The 13,167-nt window shown below is 54.1% G+C and overlaps 2 protein-coding genes across 9 annotated transcripts in view; one reads left to right on the forward strand and one right to left on the reverse strand.

The window, feature by feature from the left end:
* CHIR-B6 (immunoglobulin-like receptor CHIR-B6) overlaps positions 1–13,167 on the reverse strand; it is a gene marked incomplete in the record, with an annotated part of 141,313 nt that overhangs the window by 62,946 nt on the left and 65,200 nt on the right.
* On the forward strand, positions 1,530–10,565 carry LOC112531338 (leukocyte immunoglobulin-like receptor subfamily A member 2). 6 transcript variants are annotated; one of them, XM_040654354.2, is made up of 6 exons: positions 1,530–1,613; positions 1,687–1,722; positions 1,840–2,115; positions 2,196–2,507; positions 2,602–2,763; positions 4,029–4,206. In XM_040654354.2, the coding sequence occupies exons 1-6, from the start codon at positions 1,583–1,585 to the stop codon at positions 4,127–4,129; spliced, it is 918 nt and encodes a 305-aa protein (XP_040510288.1). In that variant the 5' UTR covers positions 1,530–1,582; the 3' UTR covers positions 4,130–4,206. The 6 variants fall into 6 exon arrangements, with proteins under 6 accessions (XP_040510288.1, XP_040510290.1, XP_040510289.1 ...); XM_040654356.2 differs by having other exon boundaries at positions 2,620–2,763; positions 3,549–4,206; XM_040654355.2 differs by having other exon boundaries at positions 2,620–2,763.

Here is a 13,167-nt window from a genome sequence, read left to right on the forward strand (position 1 = left end):
CTGGGGTATGTGTGACATTTATGGGGCTGGATGGTGTATGTGGGGACTGAATGGAGTTTTTTTGGGTGGATGGATGGATGGACAGATGAGCAACAGAGTGATGGAAAGCAGCCCACACAGCTGGGAATCTGTCCTCAAGGACAGGGAGAGGAGCAGAGCTGTCAGATGTGTAAGGCCGCTTTGCTCAGGGCACAAGAGCTCTCCATCCCCAGTGCAGGAAGTCAGGAAAGGAAGGCAAGAGAGCAGCATGGCTGAAGTGGGACCTGCTGGTCAAAGTGGAGAGCAAGAAGCAGATGCACAGGCAGTGTCAGCAGGGCCAGGGATTGTGGCAGGAGGGTGGTGCTGGTGCTGGTCGGTGTGGGGCTGGGGGCAGGAAGGCCAAGGCCCTGATAGAACTGGACGTGGTGAGGGGTGCAAAGAAGAACAAGGAAGGCTTCGACAGGGCTGTCAACCTGAAAAGGAAAGCCCAGGAGGGCAAACCCAACAGTGAGTAATGCAGGCAGGCTGGAAAAAACAGACAAGGAGAAGGCAGACTCCTTCATGGGGTATATGGGTTCCGCACACAGCCTCTGTGTGTCAGTAGATTTAATCAGACTCAAAAATGCTGTCCCACATTCTGAGAGCAAGGCAAGGTCCATCCCTTGTTCCTGTCCTTCTCATTCAGACCGTGGAATTATTTCCTGATCTGATGGATCTGGCAGCACCACACACCCTCGCTGACTGCTATTCCGTTCAGCAGTGAATTGGCTCTGCAGGGCTGCCAATGGCCCCTGCCAGGATTTCAGCCTTCCATCAGCAGTGTGCTGAATGACAGCCTCTCCTTCTGGGCTGTCAGCAGCGCTGCTCCCAACACAGCGCACACAGTGCGGTTCTGAGCCCAAGGCGTTCCCGGTGGGGAAGGGCACACAGTGCCCCTTTTCAGCTCCTCAGGAACAGGGGAGCAGCCCAGCACTGGCATTTCCCAGGCAGCCATGGCTTGGCCCTGCTTGGACCTCTCCCGGCATGGAGCCTTCCTGGGGGAGAGCTGAGAGGTCTCCTCTGAAGCTTTCCGGACCTGTCACGGGCACAGCTTTACCTACATAACTCTGTGACACCAGAGAAGCTGCATGTCTTGATGTCTCCTTTTTGCCAGGTGGTGACTTCAATCATTGCGTGAGCGCTCTCATCCCCCTTTCTGTACCATCACTGCAACTCCTCAAAATGGACCATGATTGCTTTCCTCCCTGCATCTCTCTCTCTTACATTCCTTCTCTGCTTCTCTCCAATTTCTCTCCTTTCTTTTCCTCTCTCCTCCTCATTTTCCCCCCAGTCATCTTTTACGCTTCTCCTGCAGCAGCCATGAACCATGACAGCCCAGGGTTGAGAGCGTGTGGGGCACCTCAACAGGCGCAGTGTGCAGAGTGCATCTCTCCACTTGTCGCACCCCTGAGAGGCCCCACAGTGCAACCACCCCTATGTGCTAATATGTCCACATCAGGAGGTGACATCATATCATCCTGAAAAAAAAGGGGAACTGACAGCAGCACTCTGGCCACTTCCTTTCCCCTCTGCAGTCCCACTGTCCCCAAGCTGCTCCTGCCTCATGGCACCAATGGCGGTGAACCTCATTCTCGGTGAGTGACCATGGGGACGTGGTGCCACGGGGGTTGGTGGCCCAGTGTGGGACCAGGACCGTGTCCCTTGCAGGTTGGTGGCTGGTGGCAGCGAGCAGGGCACAGCAACGTGAGTATGGGGACAGGGGGAGAATGGGGACAGAGGAAGGGGTGCGAGTGGAGGGGGAGAGCAGAGGGGCTCAGGAGGGTGTGCAGGGACAAGGCTGACTGCTGTCCCCTGTCCTAGTGCCCCGACCCTCCCTGTCACTGCACCCCAGCCAGGGGGTGTCCCTGGGGGACAATGTCACCCTGCGCTGCCACCTGCCCCGGCTGGCTGCCCGGGTCTGGCTGTACCAGGAAGGAGGTTGGCCGTACAAGAAGGGGAAGAAGAAGGATCAGGACATGGCCGAGTTCTTTATTAGCACACTGCGGGAACACGTAGGTCGTTATCGGTGTCAGTACCAGGTGTCTTGGTCAGAAGAGGCATCAGAGAAGAGTGACCCTGTGGAGCTGGTGCTGACAGGTGAGGACACTGGGGACAGCAAATGGCTCTGGCTGCTCCCCACAGGGCCGTGTCCTACTGCTGTCCCCTCCCTCATGCAGATCTCAGATATCCCCCATCCAGCATTTCCCTTCACCCTGAGCAACATGTGGGAACAGGGACCAGTGTCACCATCCGCTGCTGGAACAAGGATTACGGGTCCACCTTTCTCCTGCACAAGGATGGGAGCTCAGACCCTCTCAAGCACCAGAACTCCAGTGGTGGGGGCACAGCCACTTTCACCCTCTTTGGGGTGACCCCAGCTGACAGTGGCACCTACAGGTGCTCCTATCGCCCCTGGCGCTACGCCTTCTTGTCCTCACCCCTTGGGGACAGCGTGATGCTGGAGGTGACACCCACAGCTGCACCCCCAGGTGGGTCTGAGCCCCCCATTTGCATGCCCCCCTGTCATGGATGGGTGGCTGTGTGTCTGCATCCAGTCTGCATGGGGGTTGTGGCTGGCTATAGGGACACCCAAACTCCCAGACCCCACAGGTACTGAGGAGCAGTCCCGTGCCAATGTGGTGATGGCACTGGTGAGGGGCTTTGTGGCTGCACTCGTCTTTGGCCTCGGAGTCTTCTTTGTCATCGATGCCCGCAGCCTCTGGATACGGAGAGATGACAACTGTGGTGAGCAAGTTTAAATGTCTACCATCCACTACTGATCCCTGCAGTGTCCCCCGCCTGCCCTTCTATCCCATATAGACCCTCCCAGGTGTCCCTTGCCTTCCCTTTCATCCCCTGTCAATTCCCGATTGTGCTCCTGGAGTGTGACTCAAGGTCACCCCATAACCCACTTTCTGACTCAGGAGCCCCCCCATAATGCATGAGGCTGTGAAGTTCCTGATTATTGTCCGGGTCACAAACCCCGTCTCCCAACTTTCCCCCTGGGGCCTCACCAAACCTCACCAGGGAAACCCAAACCCTGCCCAGAATTACACCTCGGGACCAACAACCCCATATGGCTCACCCTAACTTTACATGCCTCCCAAATCCAGCCCATGGGGAACCCAAAATCTGCATTGGGGGGAGTCCCTAGTCACAAAATTTCAGCCTCCATATCCATCGGAGCCCTCCAGGCCCTAAGCACACCACAGATCCCATAGTGCACCCACAAACCCACTAGAAGGTACCCCAAAAACCGCTCATATGGAACCCCAATCTATGACCCACAGGGATGACAAATCTAATCCGCTACGGTCCCACAATCCCTTAACACTCCAGACCCCGTGGGCACCCCCAAACCACAGCAGGACCCCCAACCATCCCCCCCTTGGGATCCCCAAATAGAAGGACCGCACAGCTCCAGACCCTCCCTCTTGAACACCACTTCCAAATACCAACACAATCGGTCTCCCTCCAAAGCATGTGGGAGACCCCCATGGTGGCACCCCGCTGTTCCTCTGTGTCTCCAGGTGCCCCCCCAGTGACAGTGAGCGTCTGACCTATGCCGAAATTCATGCTGTGACCCCTGCTTCCCGGCCACCCATCAGCCCCCCATTATCTACACCCATGTGGGCAGTGGGGGACCCCTGCTGATACCCCCACACCGACAGTACTTCATTTTAAGGTGCTCTGAATGGGACACACCCAAATTCCTCACTTGGAGCTCCATGATACAGCAATCCCAACCTTATACCCCTAAATCCCAAGAAATCAAACATCCCCAAATCCTCCCCTGTGCAGCTCATCTCATTTAAAGTCCACCAAATCCCTGAATTCTCCTCTCTCACCCCCAAATCCTTCCTGATTCCCCTCAAATCCTGTAACATCCCTTGAGATCTCTCCATCACCTCTCTCCCTTACGTTCCTTCTCTGCTTCTCTCCATTTCCTCTCTTTCTTTTTCTCTGTCTCCCTCATTTACATCCCGGTCATCTTTACTCTTCTCCTGCAGCAGCCATAACCTCAATTTCCCTGGAGGTAGCAGAGAAGGCAATAACACCAGTGCCAAAGTATCCTTTCTCTGTATTGCGTGTTCATTGTTTCTTATTCTAACTCCCCTTATTTCAGTGCAGTGCAGTTGATTGATGATGGTGGACAGTTCAATAAATGGTCTTCTGTCGTTCCTCTGAGTCACTGACTGACGCTGTTGCCCTGGAGAGCCCAGGCAAGCACGGACTGCCCTATTGGGGCACTGTGCAGAGAGTCTGGCGTGCGTTGGGGTCACCATGCCAGGGGACACACACACAGCCCTTTGGGACAGTGTGTGACAGCCCAGGGTGCAGAGCGTGTGGGGCACCTCAACAGTCACAGTGCGCAGTGTGCACCTCTCCAGTTGTCACACCCCAGAGGGACCCCCCAGTGCAGCCATCCAGATGGGCTAATAGCGCCTCATCAGGAGGTGACATCACATCATCCTGACCAGAAAGGGGAACTGACAGCAGCTCTCCGGCCACTCCCTGTCCCCACTGCAGTCTCGCTGTCCCCAGGCTGCTCCTGCCTCATGGCACCAATGGCAGTGGCTCTGTGAGAGGTAGATTGTGTTTTTGCAGTGGAAATTTCCAGTATTTCTGTATGTAGCCCAGGATAAGTTACCTTTCCCAAAGAAAGTTGCTGAACAGAGTAAAGTTGAGAGTGGGGAGTTACGACCGAGGTAGAATTGGCACAGGCACTAGGGTAAAGGTGAGAGTCAAAACGAGTGACAGTATTGTCCTCGTATCGCTATAAAAAGTCGAGAACATACCCAAAGGCAATGGGTTGGTAACAGACTTTGTACGGACGTTTAACGGAGCTATGGAAGTGTAACAGAGGTACGGAAGTGTAAGCCATCTGCTTTCCCCAGTGCCCTCACCTGTCATCACCAGCTTCACGGGGTCACTCTTCTGCAATGTCCCTGCAGGCTCCAACCCCTGGTAATGGCATTGATATATCACTGCAGCTTCCTGTTTAATGCTAGTTAAGGAGAACTCAGCCATGTCCTGCACGTTGTCCTTCTGCTCAATGTATGTTGGATTATCGTACTGATACAGTCGGACCCAGGCAGCTGGCTGGGGCAGTTGGCAGTGCAGGGTGACATTGTCCCCCAGGGGCACCCTCTGACTGGGGTGCAGTGACAGGGAGGGTCGGGGCACTAGGATGGGGGACAGCAGTCAGCCTTGTCCCTGCACACCCTCCTCGGCCCCCCTGCTGGCCTCCTGACCACGCTACTCTCCCTCCATCCCCATCCTCTCCGTGTCCCCATACTCACGTTGCTGTGCCCTGCTCACAGCCACTAGCCACCAACCTGCAAGAGAAATGGTCCTGGTCCCACACAGGGCCACCAACCGCCGTGGCACCACGTCCCCATTGTCACTCACCGAGGATGAGGGCCACCACCATTGGTGTCATGAGGCAGCGGCAGCTTGGGGACAGCGAGACTGCAGCAGAGGCAGGGGGTGGTGCTGAGCTGCTGTCAGTTCCTCTTTTGTGGCTAGGATGATGTGATGTCAAGTCCTGATGTGGTAACCATCGTTCCCATGGAGGTGGTGGCATTACGGGGATCCCAACAGTGTGGCACAGATGTTGTGATGCCCCACACACCTCCCTGGTCTTATGGGATTTTTCGGTTGGATTGGTACAGATTTTGGGTACCACAGAAGCGGTGGTGGGAGTTTGAGATGAATCAGAAAAAATTGTGTTCCCTCATGCATGGTGGCTGTGTTTTGGGGTGGATTGGTTGGATTTGAGGTTCTCAACCAGTTATAACGAATTAATGGTTCTTAAAGAAGTATGTTGGGGTTAGATACAAGCATTTGAGGATAATTCATGTCATCCAAAAGCAACTGATGTCATCTACATGGGTTTCCACAATGACATGCTTTCACATCACACCCTCATCTCAGAATGGGAGAGAGATGGATGTGAGCATTGGGGTGTTCTGCAGAGAAGGAATAGGTTGGAAAGTCGCAGCCAGAGGGCTGTGGCCAACAGCTCCATGTCCAGGTGGAGGTGGTGATGAGTGGTGACCCCCAGAGGTCCCTCCTGGGAGCGCTGCTCTTCACCACCTCTCACTGACACAGATGATGGGATGGAGTGCACCCTCAGCACTTTGCTGATGGCACTGAGCTGAGTGCTGCAGTGGATACAACAGAAGGAAGGGATGCTGGGAAGGGCCAACAGAAGAGAGCTTCATCATCTTCATGGCAGCCATCGTTGCTCTTTGCTGATTCAGGACTGCCACCTCCAGGTGAGTCTCACCCCCCCCTTCAGAACTGAGGGCCAACCCTTTCACTCCTCAAAACAGACCTTGGAATCAGAGCGGTGATCAGTCTGATTCGTATCTCTCTCACTGACTCTTGTTTTCTGTCATCTGACTCACTGTCACTTCTGAGGTTTCCCTCCTACGTTCCCAATTTCTGCACGATAGTGAATGAGAATGAGGAGATTTAGGGAGAGATGAAGGGTTAAAAGCCAAAAGGGAATGTGTAGAATTTCAATGCAGTTCAGACAAAGCCGTGTGGTATTAATTAATTTCTGCCTTCCTCTCTTCAGCGCTGCCTTCCTTTGGTACTCCTGACTCTTCCACACATCCTCATCATCCTCCTGGTAGACCAAATTGGGTGGGGAAAAGGATTTGGGGGGACTCTTGAGTTGACATGTGTGATTTGGGGATCATTTTCTGAAATTATTTCAGTTTTGGTGCATGGGAAAGAGGAGGGAAGAGAGGGAAGGAGGGTTTGAGGCACACAATGTGTTTTGTGTGGTGCACCAGAAGGAGGAGGAAGCTTAAAATAGAAAAGGGGAAGTAATGTTGGCTGAGAAAACGGACTTCTAGGAACAAATCTGCAGGAAACAGCAGATTGTCTGAGTAGAGGTTGGGATAGAAAGACAGTTTTAGATCGTAAGCCCAGAGATGGAGTGATTTCAGTCACAGCTTAGCCAATAGGATTATTTAAATTCAAACCCACCTGATGCGTCCCACCCAAAATGACAGCATGTACATCCAGCACAGCAAAAATGTGGGCACCAAATGATGCCCGTCCTTCTCTTCCCAAAGACAGACATCAGTCCTGAGGGTCGGCTGGGACTTCTCCTGACATTTCTCACCAAAGCCAACAGATCTCTGCCCTAAGGACTGTGGGTTCTGGTAGCTGACTGTACATTTCAAGCACCAAAGGAGTGCAGGCAACACATAACAGATGTATTATTGGCTGAAGGAAAGGTTCTGCCCACTGTGGCTTCCTGGGAATGTCCCAACAGCCCGTGATCTTTTCTGTCTCCTCTTTTGCAGAGCTTCAAAACCAGACGGAAAGGCACCTCCCAGCATTGGGTTGGTCTCTCATGAGAAAGCAAAGAGCATCCATGGAAGTGGGTGAACCACTCTCCCTCCTCTCACCTGTGAGTTGTCCTCCTTGTCCTGGTGGCTGCTGCTTCTCCAGCCCCTACACCTGGGGTACTTCTGGGATTTGGGGCCACTTCCAGATGTGAATCCAGGGGTAGTTTTGGGGTGGTGAGGTCTGGAAAAGGCATGGAGGCATCCAGAGCTGTTTCTTGAGATTTAGAAGTTCAGTGAGAGGTAGACGTGGTGCATATGGTTTAAAAACAGATAAGTATTTAGTTTCCTTGGAGGTGATTGCTGTGATTTTCCCCCACATGAAGCCAGTTGTCTGTCTGCCCTTCCAGATGTGAGGTGTCCCCAAGGATTCCTGATGCTGCCCCCAGTGGCAAAGTGCGGTGGGGACAGTGGGAATGTGCAGGGTGGGCATGTTGGGGACCGCATGTAACATCCCATGTGGGACACCTCAATGCAGCCATGTGTGCTGCAGTTGGGATCTCATGGGGGACACCCAGCAAGGGCACGCACAGGCAGCCTTTTTGGGCCAGTGTGTGACAGCTGACAGCTGTCAGCCTGTGTGGGACACCGCAGTAACGGTTGTATGTACCACTCCACGTGTGTCATCCCATCCTGGGCCCCATGGTGCCACGGCATGGGGAAGAGGATTGTCAGATGAGGAGGTGACATCATGCCACTGTGTCTCCAAGGGGAAGTGAGAGTGGATCTCCAGACACTCCTTGTCCTCACTGCAGTCTCGCTGTCCCCACGCTGCTCCTGCCTCATGGCACCAATGGCGGTGGCCCTCATCCTTGGTGAGTGACAATGGGGATGCGGTGCCACAGGGGTTGATGGCCCTGTGTGGGACCAGGACCGTGTCCCTTGCAGGTTGGTGGCTGGTGGCAGCGAGCAGGGCACAGCAAGGTGAGTATGGGGACAGGGGGAGAATGGGGACAGAGGGAGGGGAGTGTGGTCAGGAGGCCAGCAGAGGGGCTGAGGATGGCGTGCAAGGACAAGGCTGACTGCTGTCCCCTGTCCTAGTGCCCCGACCCTCCCTGTCGCTGCACCCCAACCAGGGGGTGTCCCTGGGGGACACTTTCACCCTGCGCTGCCACCTGCCCCGGCTGGCTGCCTGGGTCTGGCTGTACCAGGAAGGAGGTTTGTCGTACTACAAGGGGAAGGAGAAGGAGGAGAACGCGGCCGAGTTCTTCTTTGTTAGCACGGAGCGGGAACACGCAGGTCGTTACTGGTGTCAGTACCGGGTGTCTGAATCAGCCGAGGTGTCAATGAAGAGTGACCCTGTGGAGCTGGTGCTGACAGGTGAGAACACTGGGACAGTGGACAGCTCTGTGAGTTCTCAACAGGACCATGTCCCATTGCTGTCCACTCCCTCATGCAGATCGCAATTTCCCCCCACCTCATATCTCCCTTCACCCCGAGGAACGTGTGAGGACAGGGACCAATGTCACCATCCGCTGCTGGAACAAGGACTATGGGGCCACCTTCCTCCTGCACAAGGATGGACGCTCAGCTCCTATCCAGCACCTGGTCCCAGATGATGTTGGCGCAGTCTCCTTCACACTCTTTGGGGTGACTCCAGCTGACAGTGGCACCTACAGGTGCTCCTATCACCCCAAGAACTACTCCTTTCTTTCCTCACCCCTTGGGGACAGCGTGACACTGGAGGTGACACCCACACCTGCACCCCCAGGTAGGTACCTGCCCCCCATGTGTTTGTCCCCAGCGCCACCCATGGGTGGCAGTGTCATCACATCCCTTCCCCATGGAGGTGATGCTGGGGATGAACACACCCAAGTACCTGTACCCCACAGGTGCTGAGTTGGTGTCCCGTGGGAACCTGGTGGTGGCAGTGGTGAGGGGCTGCGCTGCTGTCCTCATCTTTGCCCTCGGCGTCTTCTTTGTCATCGATGCCCGCAGCCTCTGGATAGGGAGAGATGAGAGTCTGGGTGGGGAAGGGATTTAATGGCTTTGATCTCCTGTACATCTCCTACACATCTCTACTGTCTTTCTCTTCCTCTTCTTCCATTCTTCTGCAGAATCCACCAGGTGTACCATTGGATCCACTATACATTGCCTATCGATTCCCTCAGATGTTCCCTGTCCCCATCCCATCTCCTATAAATCCCCCCATGTATCCCCTGCCTCCCCTTCCAGACCCTATAAATTATCTAGTCCCAGTCATCTTGTGCATCTGTGTCCATCCTTTACAGATCCACTATAAATCCACCCAAGTGTTACCTGCCTCCACCTCCATCCCCTGCCTATTCTCACAAATCCAACAAGTTTCACACCCCCTTCATCCCCCATAACTCCACCATGCTCCCCTTCTGTTTTGTCTCCGGTGCCTACCCACAAATTCCTGAGGCTGTGCACTTCCAGATAGGTCTTTGGGTCAGGGACCCACGATCCCAGCCTGTTCCTGGGCACCTCATACTCCACCTGGAATGCAAATCCCTGCCCATGAGGACCCCGGGATCCCCCAGATCAGATGTCTTACTCTAAGCTTGTGTGATGCCCCAAAATCCTGACTAGGGGGAAGCACAAATCTGCATTGTGGAGATCCCCCAGGGCCCAAGTCGAAGTCAGTGCAGCCCCATGGGAAAACCCCGCCATAAAAATCCACCTGACAGTGTGGGCAATCCATACAATGCAATAGGACCCCCAGAAGGCACACATATTTACTCGCAATATCGGACCAGTGTTACCCCAAATCAAAGTCCCCCCAGATCCCCAAACACACCATCACTGACCACCCCCACACACTTACAACAGAGATGTCCCTCCTCACAGCCATACTGAGGAACCCCACAGTGGTTCTCCACCGTCTCCAGCTGCAGGAGAATGGCTCCAAGAGCAAGGACATTGTGAGTACGAGTGCTACGTGCACTACCCAGGCTATGAGAGCTTGAAGCTGTCAAAGCAAAAAGAAAAGCTGAGGCTGCAGTTAAGATAAGGGGGAAGCTAGCCTGGGGAGAGACTAAGGCAATGGAATGTGAGAAATACTGTAAAAAGCTGCGTGATGATTAATGCTGGACCAATAGCTATGCGAGCAAGACGCGTGATTTCTGTATGCTAACCTATCATGAGCTGTTTATCTCCGTGTGCACCCTGTATTTCTGTATGAGCTGATTCGGGCAATAAATCGAAGCTCCACCATTACTTCTATGAAGATATGTGGTTTGTTTCGGGCAACCTTCCTTGAAGTGGCGCGCGAACAGGGACCTGGGAAAGCCGCACAAGTTGCCACCGTGATTCGACGTGGAGGCAGCGGGACGCTCGAGAGTTGTCACAGCGGTTTGACGTGGAGGCAACGGGAGCGGGGAAGGTTGCTGTGGGTAAGTGCTGTTTGCCAAGAGGACGGTAGCTCAGAGCGTTGTGTGCCGAGAGGCCAACGACTCAGACCCGCAGCGGGGTGAGAGCCGTAAGCCAAAAATGATGGCAACTCGGGTAGGAAGAGTGTGCAGCTTCCTCCTCTGCCACTTGCTGCTAGCATGGATGTGGAATTTGCAGCTGCACAGACACTGCTTCATAGTATCCTCCCTAAGTGAGGGGAGACAGTGAAGGACAAAGACCTAGCTAAGCTAGTAACGTGGGCCCGAGAACAGGGGTTCCTGAAGGCACCTCTGCTCATTTTCATAGCGGAAGAATGGCGCAAAACTGGGGACTGCATGTGGGACAGAGCCACTCAGGGCAAGGCGAAGGAGACTACAGCCTTAGGTGCTACCCTCGCAAATCGTGATTAATACTTGTGATTAAGACTATGAGAGTGGAGGCAAAAGTGGCTGCCTCTGCTACTCACTTTATAGCCGCTCCTGCGAAGACAGGGTCCTCTAATTTCCCCAAGAGCTGCTCTCATCTTTTCAGTCTTTTTATGGGACCAATGGTGGTGAGGGGCCTGGCGGGGTCAAGGCAGTGTTCATCCATAGCGAAATTGTTGAGGGGTGGGAGCAGGGGCCTCCGCAGACCACGCTGTGTCAGCACCTCCCGAGGAGGAAGCTCCTTCTCAGCCGGCTGCAGCGACTGGCATTAAGATGCGGAAGTACATCGCGACAGAGAGCAAGGGGGCATGGCGAGCCGGCCGACGCTGTATCCGCCCCTGCCAACCTCCGAGCCTCCTCCCACTGCTGATCTGCCAACCTCCGAGCCTCCTTCCCCCACTGATCTGCAGCAAGTCCCTCTGCCGGTTAGTGGAGACGAGGAGTCTGACTCGGAGGCAGACTTATTCCCCCCTGAACGTCATCAAGTTTCTATGGCAACGCCAGGACAACCGACAGTAACTGAATTAGGGAGACAAAGCGACAAAGCCAGACAGAAGCTAGAGGGTCGACAGGACCACGCGCTGAACTTAGTCCCTATAAAACCGGCCCAATCGGTGCAACAACAGGTTCAGCAAATCCCGGCTGTGGACTCCTGTATTCCAAAGCCATCCTCTGGTCCTCTGTCTCATTATACTGTGGCAGAAGGGGCTCCAGTAATGGAACGGAGATGGACTGGCAGAATTTGGGATGCCATTCTGGAATGTGAGTGGCAAACAGCAGGTGCACTTGCCTGTCCACTCATGCAGAGTCCCCAAGGACCAGAATATGAGCAACACGAGTGGAAAGTTTTGCAGCAAGCGAAAAAGACTGTAGGAGAGAATGGGATAAAGTCTGATGTGGCGCGAATGATGCTTGATTGGCTATTTACTGCTGATGTTAATTCCCCGATGGACTGTGCTAATCTGGCTAGGCTGTTGTTAACTCCTTCTCAAGTTATTATTTGGCAACGGGAGTGGGAACACTTAGCGCGGGTGGAGGCTGGGCGTCCGCGTAACCAGGGGGATGTCTTGTATGGGATTAATCCTGACATGATAACGGGTTTGGGAGCACATGGGAATATGGCAGCACAGTTAACATATCCTTTGCAACTGCATTACTTGGCAGCTCAGTTGGCTAAGATGGCCTTTAATGCTGTGCCTGACATGCAACCATGGCCATCGTTCGCTGCCACTCAGCAGGGCCCAACCGAACCAAATCCACCATTTTTGGACAGGCTGTGGAAGGCTCTTGCCAGTCAAGCAGAGATGTGCGAGGAAGCTAAGCAGAGCGTGTTTAAGCTGCTTGCCTTTGAGAATGTGAATCCCTCTATGAAGCGCCTGCTGGCTACACTCCCAGAAGATGCTGGGGTTGGAGAAATGTTGGATCTTGCTAGTAGGGCAGAGCAACAGCGTAGTGGGCAAGTTATGGCAAATGCCGTGGCACAAGCCATCCAACCCACTGCGAGGCTGCTTGCAGCAGCTGTGACGAGAATAAGTGGGAAGGATGGAGGGCAGAAACCGGGGATATGTTTCCTCTGTGGGCAGAAAGGTCATTTTCACTGTGCCTGTCGCACCAAGTTCTGGTGTGAGCAGTGGCATGGGCCCTCGCCAGGTGGCGAGCCAAGTGTGTAAATTTGGTATCAGATGCCTTATACGTGGTAGGAGTAGTGCTACATATAGAGCAAGCTTTGATTAAGCTCCCCCAGGACCCAAGACTAGCTCAACTCTTTTTGCAGGTTAAGCGGGCAAGAGATGATCGCTCTGTGCCTTGTAGCATCCTGCATATCAGGAGTCACCTAGGGACCCAGGGTCTAGGAGAGGGCAACGCTTGTGCTGATGCACTGGTCAGTCCACTACTACATGCCCCGCAGGATTCCTTTCAGGCCGCAAGAAGCAGCCATAACATGTTCCATCAGTCGGCTAAGGCATTGAGGCGCCAGTTCGGCCTGACAGGTACAGAAGCAA

Source organism: Gallus gallus, chromosome 31 (assembly GCF_016699485.2).
Source record: "Gallus gallus isolate bGalGal1 chromosome 31, bGalGal1.mat.broiler.GRCg7b, whole genome shotgun sequence".
Taxonomy (NCBI): domain Eukaryota; kingdom Metazoa; phylum Chordata; class Aves; order Galliformes; family Phasianidae; genus Gallus; species Gallus gallus.